We start from the raw sequence: 23,636 nt of genomic DNA on the forward strand, positions 1-23,636 counted from the left end.
TTGAGTTTAACCACATGGTGTAGCCTTTAAATTATTTAATTAATATAAAATTATTTAAATTATTATTAATTATTGGACGATCACAACTTAAAAACATTAAAAACAGAGTTCTTGTTCTTGTCACATCAACATGAAATCTGAAATATTTTATAAATGGATCTTTTAATTATTAATAATTTTTTTGTAAATTAAACTGCCTGTCCACATATGGAGAGCTGTTGGAGCTGCGTGTCATTTCTTATGAAAATACTGTTTCATCAGGGAAGTAGTGTAATTTACTGTATTGCATTTCTTTCTTTTTTGAGTTATAGTTTGGTCTTGGTTTGTTGTCTTACCTCTGAAGTTGTGTTTTCACTGTTAACAAGAATATTGTCGTCTGTTCTGGTTTTTGCAGGGATGGATTTGACTCTTAAAGGGGACATATCATGCTAAATCCACTTTTTTAGCCCTTAAATGCATTTTGTTGTATATTTGGAGTGTTTAGAAGTACAGAAAAGTTGAAATTATTCTCTTCAGGTGCTTCGTTGATATCTTTATATTCTGTTTTGGTCATATTTTTCAACCTGTTCAGATTTTTCTTTTATCTATGACGTTTTGTGAACTATTACGTCACAGTATTTGCAGCGGAACTGCCAAATAAGGACATTGACTTCCAGCCCAACACTTCGAGCAATCCGCCATTTCTATTTCTCGCTGCAATTTTGTAGTCCAAGCTAAAAGATGCAGAAGTTACGAGAGGGTAAGTTAAAATGTTCGGTTGTTGGATGTAGTAACCCACACGCTTCATTACACCGTCTAATGTAGATGAACTGCAGCGCTTGTGACAGGGCACATGTTTAACTGAAAGAACGAGCAGAGAGAGAGAGACCCGGTCGCGCGCATGCACTCTCTCTCTTTTCGGAGCCAGGCAAAAATGTAAACAAGACACCGTCTCCAAACTAGACGCTGTCTTGCTCTCTCTCCCTCGCACATATTAATCAAAATAAATCGACACGGTGGTAAAAGGTCGGAAGACCAAAGTTTCATGTGTAAATACAGTAACACACCATTGCGATACATCCATATGAAGACGTTGTTCTGCAGGTTTGTCGTCTTCATTTTCATCTCGCTCCGGCTCCGACTCTGGCTCGAACATGTAAGGCTGGCTGGACAAGTCTTCCGTTGTTGACATTTTGTTAATAACGTGTGAATAAAAAGTTTCTGTGCCACTATAATCGTATCTCTGCTATCAAACTACAAAAATGGCCGAACGGGGTGGAGTTGAACCTCTGCATCCTGGAGAGGGGCGGGGTATGAAGTGTCTCAATTGTATTAAAAGAGACCGCACCAAAACGAGTTGCTCTCAGACGCACATCAGAAAAGGGGTAGAAAAGGGGCCTGTGGAGCTATAATAATGAGGAATTCAGACCCAAGCATTGCAGTTCCGCTTTATATAGACTACAAATGTATGATTTATATGTTAAAAGGAACGATTTAAAAGCATGATATGTCTCCTTTAAGGAATTGTTATTTTTCTCACTCAAGTTGGAGTTAGCAGTTTTGTTTGTCCATATAAATTTGGATTCACATTCACAATATTTTAATAGGCTACTGTATATTTAGACATTGTCTTGTTGCTGTAGGTGGCTTGAATTGACTTTAGGCTGACTTACAAATAAGCTAATAAAAAAATTCAACTCAGTATTTCATGTTACCACATTTATTTGGAATGAAACCATAATAAGTGGCGTAATGCAGTCGTTATCCAATTGATGTAAAAATGAAGTAAAAATCAATACGTTTTCTACATGAAATTATTCAACCTATGAAATCATTTGTACTACACACAAGTGTTAGGGGGTAACAGTTTAGGACCCAAGAACCAGATGTTAGAAAGAAGAGCCGGAGTCAGAATTATAATAAATTGAAGAAAAGTTTTACTGAAGATAGTTTGCAGTTTCATCAGCAGAAGTTCAGCTTCAAGACTCACACAGGAGTTCGTAGGCTAAAAAATAGATAAACATATACATTTTCCACACATATACAGATAGACAGAAGCATATCTCCATAGATTAGGCAGCTGACACTCAGACCCTGAAGTTAGACTCGTCGTGACCTTCCAGGTCGCAGATTTGGGTTGCTGGGTGCCAGCATGTCCTGAACAACAACTCAGTCAATCTCCAATAATGGAAGTGGTTCCCTAACCTGTAACCAAGAAGACTAACACACACACCGACACACAGCTTTTCCAAGGTTGGATTTGGCCAAACTCTAACTATAAACAGGAGAGTCCTCTCAAAACATCAAGATAACAAGTTCTTTCTCTCAAGGAGAGCTAAGGTGATGATACACAGGGCAACTTTTTGAGCAATGTTGCTGGGCAATGTTGCCGTCAACGGGCAACCAGATGAGACACAGGGCCCACGACTGATCTAAATTATCCAGATAGAAATGTATTGCCCATTTTCAATGGGAAAGTGCCCAAGCAACAATCGCTCGGCAACATTGCCCAGCAACATTGCTCAAAAAGTTGCCCTGTGTATCATCACCTCTACACTTTAGTCTCACTGGAAAGTAAGGCTTTAACAAAGAAATGGTCCCTTAAACTATTGGCTTCAATGACCCCTGTGTGTTATAACATGTTAAAGACCTTTCTCAAACACAAAACGAGTCCATATTTCATTTCTGGAAGCCAGGCTAAATAAGCAAGCACTGTTACTGCATTCAGATATCAAATACATACATTAAAGAATACATGAAAAGAACATTTCAGTATTCACACTGGTGGCTTCTATAACAAAGTAAAATCTTAAGAAAGTCATTAAACTCATGTGATATTTAGAAGGAAAAACATTGATTAATACCTTGATTATAATCACTCATTACATATAGGCTACATTGAACCTATACACTTTCAGTCTGAGTTAACAGTCAAATAAAATAAGAGTAAAATATTCAATACATTTTTTATCTTATAGATAGTCATTTAAATACATTTGAAAATATATTCATATTAAAAAGCAGATGTTTTTATCAACGACATGAAAATAATTGACCAACAAAATACATTGTATCACTAGAGACACAGCAACAGCAGTCCTGTAATAAAGCAATTGAAACAAGAGTTTTAAAACACCTCACAAAAGATTTTGATATAATTGTTAGATTGCTACATCCTGCCGACTATGCCAATGGATTTCCACATCAGAAATATCAGATCCGATCCCGGACGGCAGATCCTGTCAAATTATATCTGTTTGTGTCCAAAACCAGTGAAACCTGTTAACCCTAAAACAGGCAAGAGTGGAAAATGATCATCAAAAAATTATTTCATGTCACTTTTAATATCATCTGGACTTAAGTAAAACATTTCCAAAGAATTGTTTTTTTTAAATATGTGATATAGTTTGGATTTTATGAATAGTATCTCCCAGGACACGTTGCCCTATTAGGGTATAAAAAAAAGCCCAAGTCATCAATGTTTCTGTTATTTGTTTGATGCAAAAAAAAAAAAGTAATGCTAAATATGCTGAACGTATGACATGTCTAAGTGTCCTAAAATTGAGGCATATATATTTCTTGTATTTTTTCACTGCAGAAGAGTACACTAGCCCTTGAGGTCCTCTGTCTTGCTGGCATTAGCTCCATCCCTAATCAATCATATAATGCGATTTATGATACAACTTTTAATTTTCTAAGTAACCCTGAAGACTTTAGTTAGACTTTTCAGGTGTGTTTGATCAGGGTTGGAGCTCAACTCTGCAGGACAGTAGGACTGGACACCCCTGTTTTACCATAAAATGAGCTGCAGTGAAACATAGCAGAAAATATCTTGTTAAAAATACAAATATGTAGTCAACTAAATGTAATAATATCAGTTTTATTTTAATATTAGAATATTCTATTTTTATATTCCAATTAATCACAATTAAATAGCATCCAAAATAAAAATTTGTGTTAACATAGTGTGTACTGTGTATAATTATTTTGTATATATAAATACACACACATGCATGTATATATTTAAGAAAAATGTGTTATTTATATATAAAATATTTATTTAATTATATAATATAAATGATGTATAAATATACACATGCAAATATTTGTTAAATATATACATACATGTGTGTACACTGTTAGACTTTTCAAGGGTTTTTTACAGTAACTTACTGGTACTGTAATTGTGTAATACAGTGCATTACTGTACAAACGAAGCTAATCAGTACACTACTGTAATTTTTTTTATTTGTACTAAATATAAAATAGATTTCATAATTTTGATATATAATTAATTTTATTTTTATCCTACATAAATACTACTGACATACAAACCAATTAGACAACGTTATCACAAAATACCATTTTTTTATTTAAAGGGGACCTATTATGCAAAATTCACTTTTGTATGGTGTTTGAACATAAATGTGTGTTGGCAGTGTGCGTACACAACCACCCTACAGTGATAAAAATCCTCACTCCTTTTTTTTTTAATCCCCATAAATCATAAGCAGTCTCTCCAAACGACCAGTTTTCAGAATGTGGCTTTAGTGACATCACTAAAGCCACAGGCCCCGCCCACGAGTGTTGACTGACATACCATTATAACTTAGACCCGCCCTGATCGAGTTCACTGCGAGTTGTACACATCAGCCATTGCTGCAACAATACACTCACGAGAAGCGTTGAAGCATCTCCCAAGCGTTGAAGGTGTTGTAGCTGGATGTATTCATTCACATAGCTCTCTCTATTTACTCTTGAAATCTGCCAGCCACTGAAGACGAGGTGGATTCATTTTGTTTTCAAAGAAAAGGTTCCCTCAACTCTACAGAAATGTATGCAAGTTACTTATGCACTTCTTATACTGTTTACTCAGCTCTAATAGTGATTTCCTAAAGAAAAACTGATGCTTTATCTTTTTTGTGACATACAGTAAGTAAGGAATAATTGACGACAGGCCGTTGAATTATTAGAAAAATAATGCACACCCGAGGTGGTAATGCGGTCAAGACGCGAAGCGGAGTGGCCGTACACCTCGGTGTGCATTATTTTTCTAATAATTCAACGGCCTGAAGTCAATTATTCCGCTTACTACAGTTACCACACCTCGAAACATTGTTCAGATTATGTATTTCAAGACGTTTGTAAAGTTTTTGTCATTAAAACGCTCTTGTATGTAGGTCTAATTTCTTACGCATCTAATCCCATGCCTCCGTTACTAATTCCAAAACGTCATTTTAGAGTTAGTAACGGAGGTTTGAGCCACTGATAGCAGACTAATGCTGGGGACACACGACTAGCTGACACATTCTCTGACTGTTTTCATCGACTGCAGCAGATTTTAAACACCGACTTTGAACACAGACTGAACGCGCTGAACACGCGTTTGGGCATGATCAGTCATCAAATTACATTCATAACCGGCCTTAAAGTGTGTCCCCGGCTTTATGCAGTTATTAGAGAGAGATGTTGCAATAATGAGACAGAAAAGCATGTGCGTCAATATTATTATTTATTTATTAATTTAATTCGTTTTAATTAATTCGTTCATTCTTTTTTTTTTTTTTTCATTGACAGATGACAGTAGGCTAGACTAGCCAAATAAATGAAACACAAAGCCCTTTTAACAAGTGGGCCTATCAATAATTATTTATTTGATATTATCTGCAATAAAAATCCATACTGCAGGACTATCCATTTATTTAGCCTATATTCAGTTTAATTTTCTATTGATTATAATATAGATAGGACTATATACTTTATTTATTAAAATTAAACTGCATGTTTCTATTGATTGTGAAGCTAGACATTGAAAATTGTAGATGAAGCGCATGGGGCTAAATGCTTTTTCTTGTTATGAATTGTATCCTATTTTCCGTTATTACAGTTGACTACGCGAAGTGATATGGAACTGTAATGCGGTCGAGACCTGCCTGGAACTACTTTAGCCGTGCGTTTCCCTGAAAATAATGCACACCTTAGAACGTTCGTCAACCAATCAGATTCAAGCATTCAACGGCCCTGTAGTATAAACTTTATTAAACTCATAAGTATATTTTGTGTCATCATTCAGACAATTCAGATCGTCAGACGGAGTCCTACAGCAGGCTTGCATTAATAGTGTATACAAGCAATGCCAAATAGGTTCAGGGTTCTCAAGTTTTATCAAAAGCTTGGAGTGAGATCACATGCAGTTGGGGGAGGAGCCATAATGGAGCCACGCCCCCATCTGTCCCCGCCCCCCAATTTTACCCAGCACAAATTGAAATTATAACAATTGGTAAATCTGATAAATGACAGAGCAATTCATCACATCAAATATACTCTTTAATGTTATATTTCAAAACTACAAATAAGTTATACAAAAATTACAAAAATATAACAAATTTCTCCAAACAGTTTTTGAAAAACAAATATTTTTTGCATTTTGAATGTGTCTAGTCGAAATGGTATAATGATTTATTGTGTGGTGGGACATTGTGAACAAATGACATACTAGAGTATTATTAAGGTGTGTGTGTATGTGTGTGTGTGTGTGTGTGTGTGTGTGTGTGTTTGTGTGTGTACACAAGAGTACACACTCCAGCTTATGAAATGTGTTTTGTGTTGTAAGTGTTTGAAAAATACAAATGCAATGGCAATGATTAATGTATGTTTTGACAGGATATAAAATATTACCCAGAGCACTCTGCTTTAATACATGTAGCCTTAATGTAACTAGAAAGACTATTAATACAGTATCATTTAAAATAAAATAAAATAAACAAATTTAAATGTATTTAAAATAAAATGAAGAAATACATCTTCATTCCTTCCCATACCCACTAACATTTCCCCTTAGTTTCAGATAACGTAAGCTAGCCAAACTGAGCCAAAGCTTCTGGCCTGGTTGCAAAGTAGTTGTAGAGTTTTTGACTGCATCAATAATTATGTATACGATGGGCTATATATTAAATGTTCTAGCATAAACATGTTAGACGAGCTTTCTTCCAACTTACCTTCTCCATCATTCACGAGTGTTCGCGCGATGTTGTTGGTTACCTAGTAACGAACGTACGGCGGCCGAGAATGTTCCGTCAACTTCCGTGTGTTCGCGACTTCGCGCATCTGTGTTGCCTATTAACGAACGCAATCTGGCCGAAATACGTGCTGGCGGCAGAAAACTTCACTTTGTGTGCCCGCGCCTCGTATAAAACGTTATAAAGCTTGCAGGACAACTTGGTTGACATTGCCTTTTTAGCGTGAGAAATACACGGTGTGGCGTGTGAGCGTGTGAACTGGTTGAATTGCGTGTGTCTCACGGCCAATGCGTGAGACTTGAGAACCCTGCTTAGGTTATAATCGTAATTAAACTAAACTATACCTTTTCCAACACCATACAGCATATTCTCTGACTCTGTAGGCATTTTTATGGTCGAAATGAACACCATTACTGTGACTGTCTGTTTTATTATTATCATCTTCCCTGTTCTGTCTCTGATCGCGGCTGCTTAGGCTCCGCCCCCTGTGCCGTGAACCAGCAGCTCATTAGCATTAAAGGAGAAGCAGTAAAACAGTGCGTTTTTCACAGACCCAAAAAATGATGATTTAAACGTGCTGTAAATAAAATTCTGTTGGGTATTTTGAGCTAAAACTTCACATACACACTCTGGGGACATCAGAGACTTATTTTACATCTTGTGAAAAGGGGCATAATAGGTCCCCTTTAAAACATTTCATATATATCAAAAAATAATGTCTGCCAATGCTGGAAATTATGAATGAAATTTTTACACATTAATGGGTGAGTTTAGGGACAACGTTTTTTGTGTTAATTTTAACTCATTCATTGTGTTAAAGATTTTGACAAAGTAAATATGTCAGAAAGGTTAGCACAAAGATGTGTAAACGTGTTAAATTAACATTATGTGATGTCCTTCACTGCACACATTGTTAAAAGCATACATAAAATCATAAACAAAACGTTAGTATTTGACAAAATGAATGTAGAGTCATTGGTTGTTTAGCTTATACAAGTATTATAATGAAGTATCAACCATTACATTCATAAAACTGCAGAATATAAATACAATTTTAAGCAGTCAGAAAGGAAATGTCCAACACGGGACAAAACACAGTTCTTTTCACAATACATGACACATAACCCCACCTTAAAAATAATTTCACTTATTTACAAAAATTTGTTGGATTCATGTACACTGGTGGCCAAAAGAAGTATTTAAGTGTCTTAATGTCATCAAAAGAAGTCTCTTTGATGCTCAAGAAACATTTCTTATTATCAATGTCTGGCTTTCTATCCCTCAGTCTACTTCTACTTCTACTTCTACGAGTAAAAATCATCATCAAAATAATCATTAAAAAGTCAACACAATGTTTTTGTCCACCTTTGCGAATAAATGAACTTCTCCAAAGATTGGTTCCTGTTCAGAACTTGACTGACAACATCAGAATGTTCCCTGGTCTCTATGCGTGTCCACAAACACAAATGTACTTAGTCCTTCAGAGGAGAGAGAGAGAGAGAGAGAATATTAGTGTCAAAATATTTTTAACCTCCTTTACATTTTTATTATTATTTTTACAATAACTTAAGAATATATATTTGTAAACAGCTTGTCAATAGCATATTCAAACATTTCAACTGAACTAAATTAAATTATGGCAGATTAAATTTTAATACTTAAAAATCCTAAATTCTGTCCAAAAATGCTGAGATCCATAGAGAGAAAGACTGAAATCGATGATTTAGCCCATTTCAGCTTGTCACTGCTTGATACTGCTTTACGGCAATCTGAGATTTGCATCTCTTGCTCCTTTGGTGATTTCGCGCTCTACACTTTCTTTTCTCTCGAGGCATCGACAACACAGCTGACACAGGTAAATACACGTGCTAGAAGAGTTTTTGTTTTGTTTGTTTCTGGTCCCGCTTCGGATGCCACGATGCCATCAAGCGGTATCTCTGGTCGTAATCAGTCCTTCACTGACCAATCAGCGTTCATTAGCAGAATGCTAGCGTGTTATGGGCAACAACAACTCAACCTGTAAGAAATCGAAAGGACATAAGTACTCGTTCATTCAACTTTCGACCTATAACCATAGACTGTAAAAAAATATGGACGTAGTATCCGTGACATCACCCGTAGGTTTCTGAAGACCGTTTTTGAAGCCTAAAGTGGGCGGAGCCGGCCGTCGCCATCTTGGCCTCGCGTCACCTCGCGTCACTCCCGGATAACAGAAAATGGGCAAAGAGGCGGGGCGTGAGTGGAGCTCAGGAGCCTGTCTATCTGAAATCACCACCTAGCTCGACGTGATCGAGTTAGCTCATATACTGTCTATGGTTAGCTCAGGCTGGGGAGGTAATGCTATAACGTTATGCTGCTTACAGTACCAAGTCGTGACTACAGTTGATGATGTAAAGCCAATTAAAAGTTCCTATTTTTGCCCTTCGAAATATTATAATAGTTAAAAGACATGGCTACAAGTGAGACTGTGTATCGTGATTCTGTACTATTCTGCTGTTGAAAATGTATTATGCAGTAACTTAAGTTAATATTACTCTTGAGTGTGTGTGTGTGTGTGTGTGTGTGTGTGTGTGTGTGTGTGTGTGTGTGTGTGTGTGTGTGTGTGTGTGTGACAGTGATTTGTGCATACATGTCAGTCACTTTTTTTATAGTCTATGGTCCGTCAGCGCGGCATCGCTCGTCAAGTTCGTAGAGAGCTTATTCAGTACATTTTAAATTCTGATTTTGGCCGCCTCTCAAATGGGTTAAACCATAGATATATTACCTATGAAGTTCAAGTAAATGAGCTAGAAAATCCACGCTCATTCAAGGATGTACATTTATTGCATGGACGGAGAAAGCGCCGACACCTGCATGATTTCATCTGACGGTACATAAGCATATTATAATCCATCTGTTCCGTGAGAGCAGAACGAACGAGCCTTTATTGACGTTTTTAAATCTGAAAACTCCAAAAAGCAACGAAATTGCCAGACATCCATTAGTGCATGTTCACAGAGGAAAACAACAGCGCTGGTTGTTCTCTCGAACGATACTCGACGACAACGACGGAATCCTAAGCCGTGGGCGAAGTAATGGGTGCATTAAATTGAATGAAATAATCCCGACAAAAAGCACAAACACTGCAGAGATGGCAAGTTCAGCAGCAACACTTGCTGAGGTGAAGTGACGGCTAACAGCAGACAAACGGCTAGCATTGACATCAGCGGCAATCCACCTGTCACTGAAGTGGCCACGCCACACCCTTAATTATGCAGAACTTTAAATATTAATCAACTAAACGGATGAGTTATAAAAAAATTCACCCCCCTCACAGTTGTCATGAAGGGCAAACTTAGCTGTATAGACCAAAGCCACATAGAGATCCAGGCTGTAAACACGTTTTTTTCTGCTGTAAAATTTGGCATTTTAACATGGGGGAGATACAGATTTGACTCACTTTTGACAACAGCCTCAAGCGGCTAGTCAATGAATTGCAGTTTAACTCACTTCCGTGTTGGTTTCAAGAGAGAGACAGGGAGGTTGCCGCTTGCCTATAACCCATGTTGAACTTGCAAAACCTACAATCAAATCTGAGATTTCTCAACGGCAATCGGGTGAAAGAGACAAATTTAGCCGTCTAGCCCCATAGACTCCCATTCATTTTGCACTCATGGGCGATCGCCCCCAGTGGAGCTCTGGTGGAACTACAACCAAAATTCGGTACAATAGGACTTAATAGGGAGTGGGCAGACTCTCCGTAGACAGGCTCTGGTGATGCGCTGTTATATTTCTGACGTACGGTACTCCGAGTCCAAGCGCTCGCGCTATTTCTGACAAGGGACAAATGGGTTTGCATTTTGTATTAAAGGCCCGGTCGCTTCAATGTGTCCAATATAGACAGCCTCTGGCTGTTATAGCGTTGTAGACACGCGGTGTAAGAAAATTAGGAAATAAAAAGCACGATGGAATGATGCCATTACGTCAAATACAGTAGTATACAGCAAATTTAAAAAATACAGTAAGTCTCTGTATGTGGTGTTAGACGTCACAGAAAATTCCCATGATGCAATGGGAATCACAGTTATTTACTGTAAAGAGAAATAGCAGTATAATACTGGGGGATTTAAAGTAAATAACTGTAGAAATTACAGAAAAGTCTAAGTGTATTTATATATACAAAATAATTATACACAGTAATTTTTGCAATGGTAGGCCATTTCGATTTGACGTTATTAGCTGCAGAAATTTGATTGGCTGCTGGTGGTAATGCTTTTTAATGTATCCTTGTGATATTAGAGGATATAAATTAGGACATTCACCAAAGATGATGTATACGGACAAGCGGAAAATGTTATATTATACCCACGGCCGGCGGGTCCATATAGGCGAACTAGGCAATTGCCTAGAGCGGCACTTTTGTAAGGGCGGCAAAATGTGTGCCAATCGGGAATGAACAATTCACAAAATAGGATATATGATTTGCTGAGCTGCCGCTGCGCCGCCCCGCCCCCTGCTCTCACGAGTCATGAGTCATGACTGAGTGATGGGAAGTTCGGATCATTTTACTGACTCTCTTGTTCGATATCGTTCATCAAAATGAACGAATCTTTATTTGAGTCATTTCGTTAATTTAAGTGGCTTTAAATGTTACACTTTTAACAGCCAAATTCCCCGATCACATCCACCTACGCATATAGTATATGAATATATTTGCTTCCTCTTGGCCTACTAAAGTGTTCCTGCAACGGGAGTGTTCTCTGGCTAGAGCGCAGAACAGTGGAGTTCCCTTTCGTGGTCACTCCGAGTTACGTCGGATGACGACGATTGGGGTTTCGCTTAGAAAGCCTCTCACCTTCGAGTATATAAAACGAGCCAATGGCAATGAAATGCCATGGGTCTGCGGAATTTGCATAGCGTATCTCCGCCCACCGCAGGGGGTATATAAGGAAGTACGCTGCAATATGCAGATATGTTTTCGCTTCGGAGCCAAGTTCAGTACTTCACTCCACAAGCCTTTTGAGTGTCATCTCAAATCTCTTCGAGACGAGCGGCTCTTCAGTGTGTTTGTGTGACGGCGCTTTCCAGCGAGATCGCATTTCCTGCTGCTGATTTGTGCAGTAATCTGCCGACAGTGAGTGTGTTTCTCCCTGGGCGCTTCAGCACTCTGCTGAGCTTTTCCACTCTCTAAAAGAGCTGCACGCGGCACGTCTTTTTCAAGACGGTTCGCCCGTGTATTTTCTGGATGTGTGTGCGCACTGTGCGGTCATCTGCCTAACGGTCGCGAGCGCTGTTTTGCGTGTTGGGCTTAATCACGCTTGGCAGCGCTCGTTGATGAGTCATGTTTTCATTGCGGGAACATGACCATCGCGATGTTTATAGATCAAGACTCAATGATCTCCATGTGAGTAGAGTCCCCTCTGCCACACCCCAATTTATCTCTTCCTCGAGAAGGGATACTTTGGCTGGTGGCCAGGGTGATCTGAGGGTTTGGTGTGGCACAACAACCGACGAGTCAATTCCTCGGGCCACACCCTCCTCCACATCGCAGACCATGCACTCACAGCATCACAAGGCGGGCTTGATTCTTCTGGAAATGAAGTTTCGACTGCGTTGCCTCCCACGGGAGTGCCATCGTTGCCGGGACCGATCCAGAGCTGTCAGCCATGCTTTCCCGGGCAGCTGAAAGCATCGGCTGGAGTGGCCCCGCCCTCCCCCCGAGCGCTGTAAGCTTCTCCCGGACGTGCATCAGGACGCCTGCGCTGCGCGAGACTCCACGTGACTTTCGCGGCTCGCGGGTGTCCTCCGCCTTCGCTGCTTTCGATCGCACGGCGATCATGGTCTGTATGTTCCCTGTCACTATCGTGGCACGGTCATGCAGTACTGTGTGTCGCCTGCGCCTTCGATGCAGTGCTGTCCCGGGAGTTCTGTCGAACCGGCCGCAGTGGAACGCTAGTCCTTCCCTGGCCAACCCTGGCAGAACGCGGAAAATTTTAACCACGCCCCTATGCTGGGACGCTATGCCTCCCATGCCCGGCCTGGTTGTTCCGCCGCGCACACTACTGACCTCGCTCTCGGGCGACATCGGTACCTGCGTGATCCTGGGTCAGGTGATGTCCACTATGTGGTCCAGACATGGGCTTAGCCAGGTTGATGTGGTAGGGTCTGAGAATTCATTTTCTCAGCTCCCCCATGTCCCAGGCTGAGCTCTTTGGCGGCGTGGCTTCGGCCACCTGAAGCAGACTCAGGTTCTGTACCGATGGTCATCCATCCGTGCGGTCTCCTTAGTCTTCTTCCCGCCAAGGCCCCCTCCATGCGGCTGCTCCCCTCGGGCCTTCACCAGCTCTGAGTAGGAGGAAGTCGCAGGAGGGTGGCGCTGCCCGTCTCCGCCCCTTAGACTGCCACGTCAGCCTAAGCAGCACCCTTGAGGCGGGCAGCCTGGTCGGCGGTGTGGTTGAGGACTGCGCCCAACAGTCTTCGATCACTCCAGAAGCGGACTGAGGCTCTGCACTGACGGTCATCCGTTGGTGTGGTCTGCTTAGTCCGCTTCCCGCCGACGCCACCTCCATGCGGCTCCTTCCCTCGAGCCTTCACCGGTCCGAGCACGAGGAGGTCGCTGGAGGCTGGCACCGCCTGTCTCTGCCCCTTAGCCGGCTAACACCTGGCTAAGCAGCACTCCTGAGATGGGCAGCTTGGAGTTAGGGCTCAGTTCTTCGGGGAGTTGGGAGCAGGACCACTCCTTCCCCCAGTGGAGGGCTGGGGGAGAATCTTGTTCTAAAAGAACTGATGCTCTTTCTCTGAGCTTTAAGAGGCAGTGGATGACAGCACGCGCCGCCCACGGGCCACGCTCCTCTCATCCCCCCTCTGTCGCCAGACCCCTGCCAGAGCACGCCCCCGTGGGACGCGCGCCCTCCCCTGGCCTCCTCTGGCAGGACGCGGTTTATGACCGTGCCCCCGCACAGGGCCGCTATGCCACCCTCGCCGGTGCCGGTCATTCCGCCTCGCTGCCCCACCGACGGTACGTCTGTGGTTCGTATGACCCCGCTGGTGCACTTTCTGGAGGCCTGGCTTGCCTCGAGTTGCTGGCTGTGCGTCTCGCCCTGCACCGCTTCCGTGCGCTGCTCAGGGGTCAGCACGTACTAGTCCGATCAGACAATACCGCGACAGTAGCGTACATCAACCATCAAGGTGGTCTACGCTTCCGCCGTATGTCGCAACTCGCTCGCCACCTCCTCATATGGAGTCAGAAGCATCTGAGGTCGCTTCGAGCCATTTATATCCCGGGACACCTGAACCAGGCGGCCGACGAGCTGTCTCGAGTTCGGCCTCTCGCTGGAGAATGGCGGCTCCATCCCCAGACGGTCCAGCTGATTTGGGATCAGTTCGGCGACGCACAGGTAGACCTGTTTGCCTCCCACGACTCGTCCCATTGCGACCTGTTTTATTCCCTGACCGAGGGCACGCTCGGCACGGATGCACTGGCGCACAGCTGGCCGCGGGGCCTACGCAAGTATGCGTTTCCCCCAGTGAGCCTTCTTGCGCAGACCTTGCGCAAGATCAGGGAGGACGAGGAGCAGGTCATTTCGGTTGCCCCGTATTGGCACAACCGGACCTGGTTCTCCGAACTAGTACTCCTCGCGACAGCACCTCCCTGGCCAATTCCTCTGAGGAAGGACCTCCTTTCTCAGGGACGGGGCACCCTTTGGCACCCTCGTCCCGATCTTTGGAACCTCCACGTGTGGCTCCTGGACGGGACGAGGCAGGTTTGAGTACCCTACCATCTGCGGTGGTGGCTACCATCACTTCCGCTAGAGCACCGTCCACGAGACATGCCTATGCGTTGAAGTGGAACCTCTTCGTCAACTGGTGTTCTTCTAAACATCAAGAACCCACGAAATGCCGATCAGTGTCGTGCTTTCCTTCCTGCAAGAAGGGTTGGAGCGAAGGCTGTCTCCCTCCACCCTGAAAGTGTATGTTGCCGCCATTGCCGCACATCACGAAGCAGTTGATGGTAAGTCTCTGGGTAAGCACGACCTGATCGTCAGGTTCCTGAGGGGAGCGAGGAGACTAAATCCTCCTCGTCCTCCCCTCGCACCCTCTTGGGACCTCTCAGTGGTTCTAACTGCCCTGCAGAGTGCTCCATTTGAGCCTTTACAGTCAGTGGAGCTTAAGTTCCTGTCAATGAAGACAGCGCTCCTGGTTGCATTGGCCTCCATCAAGAGGGTAGGGGACCTGCAGGCATTTTCGGTTGACGAAGCGTGCCTGGAATTCGGGCCGGCTAACTCTCACGTGATCCTGAGACCCCGGCTTGGATACGTGCCCAAGGTTCCTACCACACCCTTTCGAGACCAGGTAGTGAACCTGCAAGCGCTGCCCTTGGAGGAGGCAGACCCAGCCTTGGCACTGCTCTGTCCAGTACGCGCCCTTCGTGCTTACGTAGACAGAACGCGGTGTTTCAGGACCTCAGACCAGCTCTTTGTCTGTTATGGTGGGAAGCTGAAGGGAAAGGCTCTCTCAAAGCAAAGGTTATCTCACTGGATAGTGGATACCATTGCTTTGGCATACCAGCAGCAAGGTCGTCAATGCCCCCTTGGTGTGAAAGCCCACTCCACTCGTAGTGTGGCTTCCTCTTGGGCTCTAGCGCATGGCACCTCGCTAACAGACATTTGTAGAGCTGCAGGCTGGGCGACACCCAACACATTCGCGAGATTCTATAATCTCCGAGTAGAGCCAGTTTCTTCTCATGTACTCGCTTCAACCAGCCGGTACTAGATTCTGCTCAGGTGTCTTCGCTTGCTCGCCATTCCTCTCCACGGACGGGATACGTGCGATCATCTTCTCAGGTGAGTCTGATAAGCTCTGAGTTCCTCCAGCACTGGTTACGTCAACGCCTGAGTTATGCCAATCTGCCATAACACAGCTCTTGCGCTTGACTAGGTGCCTCCATGTGCATGGTCCCCCCTTTGGGCGACCCCCACATGTGTATTCCACTGTAAGTCTCTTTTGAGCGTGTGTCTTTCCCTTGGCAAGCCACCTTGCCACCCCTGGGGTTTAAATATTCCACCTGCGGCTGGACACCTCAGTGATACCCCATATGCATCCCTCTGGGTCATATGTGTCTCTCAAGTCCCCCCCTTAATGGTTGGGCATAATTGCATATTTCTCCTGAGATATGCTTCCCAGTGTACCTTGGTATTCCTGTGTTAAGTAGGACTCCTTCGTTCGTGCTATTCTCACAACAGGGAGCTCAGACTTACGCAGGGCACTGGATGACAGCCGAGGTGGCGTGATTAGACTGGAACCCCAATCGTCGTCATCCGACGTAACTCGGAGTGACCACGAAAGGGAACGTCTCGGTTACGGATGTAACCCTCGTTCCCTGAGTAGGGAACGGAGACGTTACGTCTTCCTGCCACTTCCGCTGTATCGCTGAAAAACGCCTGAGTTCAGTCTCGGCTCCTCAGCGAAGACATATCTGCATATTGCAGCGTACTTCCTTATATACCCCCTGCGGTGGGCGGAGATACGCTATGCAAATTCCGCAGACCCATGGCATTTCATTGCCATTGGCTCGTTTTATATACTCGAAGGTGAGAGGCTTTCTAAGCGAAACCCCAATCGTCGTCATCCGACGTAACGTCTCCGTTCCCTACTCAGGGAACGAGGGTTACATCCGTAACCGAGACGTTTGTATGGACAGAAGTGCATGCCTGAGCTTGTGTTTTGGGTTAAGCTGCGTTGCTTTGACATTGTAGCCTTTTTACATCAATCTAAATTAATCTCGTTTTTAATTTAACTTAATTTCGTTTTTTTCTTTATTTAAATTTCGTTTTTCATTTAAATTTCATTTTTTCTTTACTTAAATTTCGTTTTTTCTTTATTTAAATTTTAAATTTTGTTTTTTCTTTATTTAATTTTTTTTCTTTATTTAAATTTCGTTTTTTCTTTATTTAAATTTCGTTTTTCTTTATTTAAATTTCGTTTTTTCTTTACTTAAATTTCGTTTTTTCTTTACTTAAATTTCGTTTTTTCTTTATTTAAATTTTAAATTTTGTTTTTTTCTTTATTTAATTTTTTTTCTTTATTTAAAAAATTTCGTTTTTTCTTTATTTAAATTTTGTTTTTTCTTTATTTAAATTTTGTTTTTCTTTATTTAAATTTCGTTTTTTCTTTATATACATTTTTCTGTATTTAAATTTTGTTTTTCTTTATTTAAATCTACCCTTTACAGACTACCTTAAAGTATTGCTTAATTTAACAGACCTGTGTGTGTGCGTTTTATATCACTATAGTGCAGTCCGTTCTGCGTGAGGCGCACCGCTTCCCGCTCGCGCTGTTCTGTAGTTTACTAAAAGTTTATTAATTCTGAACGTCTCACGTGTCCATCTATATTGCACCAAATGCAACACTGCACTCCCTTGTGAAGTCGATTGGATGAACGGTTCTCGAAATAATCAAAATGCAAACGGACATACAGACACATAGAGATTCCAGCCTTTATTAGAGAGAAGAATATGTTCAGCACCCTCTCGAAGCTTTGAATATTCGATGTTCATTACTACCGAAGCTTCGAAGCTCAAAAAATGGTAGCGGGCGGCAGAATTGTTTTTCGCCTAGAGCGGCAGAAGTGCACTCGCTGGCCCTGATTATACCAGAGATATACATTTTGCTCCCTACATGTGACAACTACAGTATTTCCCATATTCTTCATCTGTCTGGCTGTGAGATGCAAGCCTTTTCTGATTACAGAAAAACCCTTCAAGCCTGGCTAAACTTTGCAAAAACATATAAGCTATCCAGTCTCCAAAACCATGTGGAAAAGTGTGTTCAGATCTGATGAGACCAAGATTGAACTTTTTGGTCAAAATTACAAAAGGTATGTTTGCACGATCAAAACGTCCCCGTTCACAGAGGAGTGGGAAAATATTCCCAAATCAAGATGTGACTCCTATCCAAACAGACTGCTGTAATAAAATAAAATGTAAATGTATTATGCAGTTAGTTTTTTCTCTCTCTGTCACTATGGCATAATGGTAGGTTGTAGTTTTTACATTAAATGGGCAAACGTTCTGATATTATTTATTTTATGACAAAAATCAGCTGTTTTAAGAGGGATGAGTAGACTTTTTATCTACTAGCTTGAAAGCTGAAGGAGGAGATACTATTCAGAAATGTCTCAGAAGAAGAACAAGAAGTTTAAATAGTGAAATAGTGAGCACACTCTGAGCATGTATTTACTATCAGTGTAAAGGCATCCTTCTCCAGCCCCTCCTTCTTCTGTTCGGGCTTGGGACCGGCACATGCAATTCCATAAAATGTCCTGTGGCGAAGTTCTGGAACACATACATCATTGCAATATTTAATTAGAAACTGCAGCCTACTTACAATATGAGGTTCATGTTGATCATGCATGCTGAATGTACTTACAGCTAAAGAAAAGAAGCCAATACAAAGAATGGAAATAATGATTACAGTCATCTCAGGTTGTGGTTTTGTTCCCTGGCTGAAGCTATCTCTTATTGGTTGTTTCTCTGTCATTAGAAAAGTTCAAAAGAAAAACAACATGAAAACATGAATGCATCCTTGAATGTTGCTCCATAAGAGAGTATGCTGACATATAACTAGTGTGGTCATGCAATTATAGCATTAAGATCCTGTTACTCTTTGAGAGAAAAAAAAAAAAACTGTGTCAATCATTTTGTTTTTACATACCTTTAATGCTAAGATAGGCATCCCGCATTATTGATTCCTTTATGATAAAGCATGTATACTCTCCTCCATCACTGTTTCGTATACTGTTGAGTTTGAGCGAGAAGTTTCCGTTCAGATATTCTTTAGGAAAGGTTTCAGCTCTGTTCTTGAATGCTGGATCCTGCCCCTCTACTGATCCTGTACCATTAATTATGTCATACACTTTCAGGCTGCTTTGTCTCCAATGCACAGTGATGTCTTGAATTGAAGGCTGACGCTCTTCAGAAGAACAAGGAATAACAATGGAGCCACCAATAAAACCCACAATGGTCTCTGAGCACACTAAAACAGAGAGAAGACGAAATAAATTAAACAGGCAAGAGAGGTAAAAAGAGGTAAAATAAAAAAAAATAAAAAACAAAGATCTTAAAACCCACGAAAACAGGATTTTAAAAAATTAGAATATTACATGAAATCACAGTAATTACACAGTGATACTATGGTCATTGAACCAGGTTCTGGTTATTTTGGCAGTGTGGGCAGGTGCAAATCCTGCTGGAAAATGAAGTCAGCATCTCCATAAAGCTTGTCTGCTGAAGGAAGCATGAAGTGCTCTGGAAATGTCCTGGTGGACGGCTGCGTTGAGTGGACAACACAGTGGACCAACACCAGCCGATGACATGGCTCCCCAAACCAACACAGACTGTGGAAACTTCACACTGGATTTCAAGCATCTTGGATTGTGTGCCTCTCCATTCTTCCTCCAGACTCTGGGACCTTGGTTTCCAAATGAGATGCAAAATTTGCTCTCATCAGAAAAGAGGACTTTGGTCCACTGTGCTTTATTAAATCCAGAGTCAACGCAGCCGTCTACCAGGACATGTTCAGAACACTTCATGCTTCCTTCATTCTCCAGCAGGATTTGCACCTGCCCACACTGCCAAAAGAACCAAAACCTGGTTCAATGACCATGGTATCACTGTGTAATTACTGTGGGATTTCATGTAATATTCTAATTTTTTGAAATCCTGTTTTCGTGGGTTTTATGAGCTGTAAGCCCAAATTATGTACAAATAAACAACTAAATACTTGAAATCGTTTAAGTTGTGGGCCCTGAATCTATAATCTATGGAAGTTTAACGTTTTGAATGGAATTATGGAAATAAATAAACTTTTACATGATATTCACATTTTTTGGAAAGGGTCTGATATATATATATATATATATATATATATATATATATATATATATATATATATATACACATACATACATATATAGAATGACTGTTAAACTTTAATGCTCACCTTGAATTGTCCAGAGGACCGTCAGATGAAAGAAAATTATCGCTGAACTTTAAACACAAAAAAAGTTTAAATTTACATTCATCAACACATAATCCAATGAAACACGGGTCAAGGTAATGGAAACTTTCCTAGGATAAACCAAAGGCAGAGCAAAAATGGGTCATTTTCCAAACAGATGAATAAAATAATTTAATAACAATAATAGTTATAATAAACATCTTCTTATAATCACACTATAACTTTATTTAGTTAAAATTATGATTAAGCTAATTGCAAGTTTCCATGGTTAATTGTAGCCGATTTCCTAATTTTCCGTCACCCTATAGTTGCATATCATAAAGCTTGTCTTAAATGAAACGTTAAACTGATTCGTCAGTTTCTGAATGTTATATTTACGACGCAAGGTTGTAAAACTTGGAATAGTGATTTGTGCATTTTGAAGTGGATTTACTTAATGTAAATGTAACGAAAGTTATCACGAGGACTGTGATGTTTAAAGCAGATGACTTAACCCTTTCACGCATAGTGGTCACTACAGTGGACAGCTATTAAAAAAGCTTTTTCTTGAATTTGCACGGGTTTTTATGGCAAAGTTGCACATCAATCTCTTCATTGGACCCTGGTGCATCATCCTATACATTGCAACCAAGTGGCAAGCCTTTGTGTTTCGATTTTTTCCCCCTTCAAACCAAGATGGCCAAGGGTCAGTCAGACATGCCAAGTTGCTCCAGAATATCCACCCATTCCTTCTATCCTAGGAGACTCTTGTAGGTAAAAAAAATATTGCAGCATAAAGCAATATCTAATGAGTCATATCACAGTAAAATTTTCCAAGTTTTGATTTTAGATTGAGAGAAAACTCTGATTAATCACATGTCCACTGTAGTGGACGTCATGCATGCAATGGCTATATTTCAGCTACAATTCATAATTATAATGTGAATATTGTTTTTGAAATTTAAAACTTAAAAACTTAATATGCATTGACTTTTTCTACTGTAAATAAATGTATTTGTATTATTAGAATGTAATTTTCATTGACATCGAAAAAAGTCATGTGATTACATAATGTATGACACTTGTAATGCATTACTTTACTTGTTAGATCAAAAAGTAATCTGATTTTATAATGCATGTTATTGTAATGCGTTTTTTTACAAATAACATCAAAAAGTAATCTGATTGATTACGTAATGCATGTTACTTTTAATGCGTTTCTTTACTCATAACATCAAAAAGTAATCAGATTACATAATGCATGTTACTTGTAATGCGTTTCCTTTCTCATAACATCAAAAAGTAATCTGATTATGTAATGTGCGTTATTGTAATGCGTTTTTTTACTCATAACATCAAAAAGTAATCTGATTACGTAATGTATGTTACTTGTAATGCGTTTCTTTACTCTTTACATCAAAAAGTAATCTGATTAGGTAATGCACATTACTTGTAGTTAATTACTTGTTAGATCAAAAAGTAATCTGATTAGGTAATGCATGTTACTTGTAACACATTACTTTACTTGTAACATCAAAAAAGTCATCTGAATGGGTTATGCATGTTACTTGTAATGCATTACCCCCAACACTGATCATTTCAGATGAGATTAAAAAAACGTATCGCTAGGTTTTCTCAGAGGAGGGCTATGATAGAAATGTGCATGTCCATCTTGAACATAATCAGAATTATCAGCTAATAAGGGTAAATCTCCATACTCTGGTGCACTGGAGGGAGCATCTGAGTGGTTTCCACAGTTGTAGCTTGACAGGCTGTAGAAAATTCTGATGGAATCACGTCCTCATGTTCTGATATCAAAGATACGCGATGTGCAACTTGTATGAAGTTGTATGAAGCCATTGCAATATTTTGCATTTATATTTTTTGTATATATTTTATAGTTTTCACATTATTTGATATAATTGCATTGATTAGTTTGTTAAATTCACATACTTTATCTGTTTGATTATTGTCTTATATTTAATACAGTATATCTTCAGTTTAAACCAACCGCATGCTGTCCACTCAAGTGGACATCTGAAGATCTCTTTGAAAAATTTGTAAAAAAAATAAAATAAAAATCAATTCTTGTTTTTCATGCCCTAAGAGCAATAAAAACACATAGGAAAAAAATCCTGACTGAGGTTATCATAATTCATGCATGAAAGGGTTAAATGTCAGTCGACCGGGAAGATTTTAAAACGAGCCGTTCATTAATAAACACGCAGAACCGCTGTGAAAATACAGACCGAAAGTCAAAAGAAAAGGGGCGGGGCTACATAAGGTAGAAAAGAGGAGGAAAAGATTGGCACGTAATTGTTTTTTTGTCATACGCACACTGCACAAATATTTGTTTTAAACAGCAGACTTAAAATCCGTCTCTGGTCATAATTTTGAGACAATATGAACCGTTTTGCCGTGCAGCTTATATTTATCACGCAGTAAAAATGTCGATGAGAGCAATATGGCGGTTGTCCTGCAGCATAGACTGTAAAAAAATAGTTCTGCAGACGCAGAGTGAAAGGAGAATTTTAGAATGACTGGAAAAACAGTTTCGAATCCATATTCAATTTACCCTAACACTGACCCAGAATAGATTAAAACCATAGACTGTAAAACACTAAATAGCGTTATGACGTAGCGATGTTATGCTTGGCATTTTCTTGGCAGTCAGCCAAGTTTTTTGTTTTGTTTTTAGCATTACCCTGTCCCTTAGCTTCCGGGAAAACAGGTTATGCAAGAGAAATATTCAGACAAACATACCAGATTGCCATCATGACCAACCGAACCTGCAGGCTAGGCAACTTAAGTAAAACACAGTTCTATTACGATACCCTAAATGTTGATTGCTGCTTCTTCCTGTGGGCACATATTATGTGATCACGCAAGCCCAGCTGACTGCGACTATAGAGCCGCGTCCGAAATCGCATACTTCCCTACTATATAGTAGACTAAAAATAGTATGTGACAAAAAGCAGAATGTCCAAATTCACATTACTGATAAAATAGTAGACAAAAAAAGTACCTGATGACCTTATACTTCCAGCGAGATTCTGGTGTGTAAATGATACTATATAGAACATACTTTTTTTTAGCAGCCCTGAAGTTAACTCAAATTCTAGTAACGTTATGCGATTTCGGACGCAGCGAATGCTGTAGCACTTTACTATCGACAGTGTCCAATTTAAATGAGACGAAACGAACATTTATTGTACATAATATTTGCAATACTTTATTAAATTTAAAAACAGAACTTTGAACAAATACAAATACAATATTGTAGTGTGCAGTAGTTTTACACTTAGCTAGCCTACATGCTTAGCAGACAGCATACAATTCAATTCACATGGAGCTGGGAACATTTTCTCGCAGATCAAATCAAGCTTAATACAAAACGTTACACATTAATATATCAATCACGGACAAATAAATATGTCGCACGGGGATTTCTCTCTGAAGTATCCTGTTGGGCTCTCTCATATCACCAGCGCCACGTGCTCAGTTTAAGTGTCCACAGAAAACATTTTGTTTGCAAAAATATCGGAGACGATTATCACGTTCGAGGAACAGCCGTCATTTTTGCGAGGTTAACGTTAATCCGAAAAAGGAGCTTGTTGATGGCGCCAGTCTGAAATAAACTGAACCGTTTTTGTAGCACTAGCA

General features: G+C 40.6%; 1 protein-coding gene across 5 annotated transcripts; it reads right to left on the reverse strand.

The window, feature by feature from the left end:
* Nucleotides 1–3,081: 3,081 nt before the first annotated feature.
* Nucleotides 3,082–22,887, reverse strand: LOC307169139 (CD276 antigen homolog). Of its 5 annotated transcripts, none has more exons than XM_079889585.1 (6): nt 22,737–22,833; nt 19,977–20,023; nt 18,690–19,010; nt 18,405–18,508; nt 18,216–18,310; nt 3,082–3,267 (listed from the first exon to the last, which is right to left on the reverse strand). In XM_079889585.1, exons 1-5 carry the CDS (start codon nt 22,748–22,750, stop codon nt 18,218–18,220), a joined length of 579 nt encoding a protein of 192 aa, XP_079745711.1. In that variant the 5' UTR covers nt 22,751–22,833; the 3' UTR covers nt 3,082–3,267; nt 18,216–18,217. The 5 variants fall into 5 exon arrangements, with proteins under 5 accessions (XP_079745711.1, XP_079745715.1, XP_079745712.1 ...); XM_079889586.1 differs by lacking the exon at nt 3,082–3,267 and adding an exon at nt 6,290–8,476 and having other exon boundaries at nt 22,737–22,887; XM_079889587.1 differs by lacking the exon at nt 3,082–3,267 and adding an exon at nt 6,290–8,476 and having other exon boundaries at nt 18,450–18,508.
* Between the last annotated feature and the right edge of the window lie 749 nt (nt 22,888–23,636).

Source organism: Squalius cephalus (genome assembly GCF_949319135.1).
Source record: "Squalius cephalus genome assembly, chromosome: 13".
NCBI lineage: Eukaryota > Metazoa > Chordata > Actinopteri > Cypriniformes > Leuciscidae > Squalius > Squalius cephalus.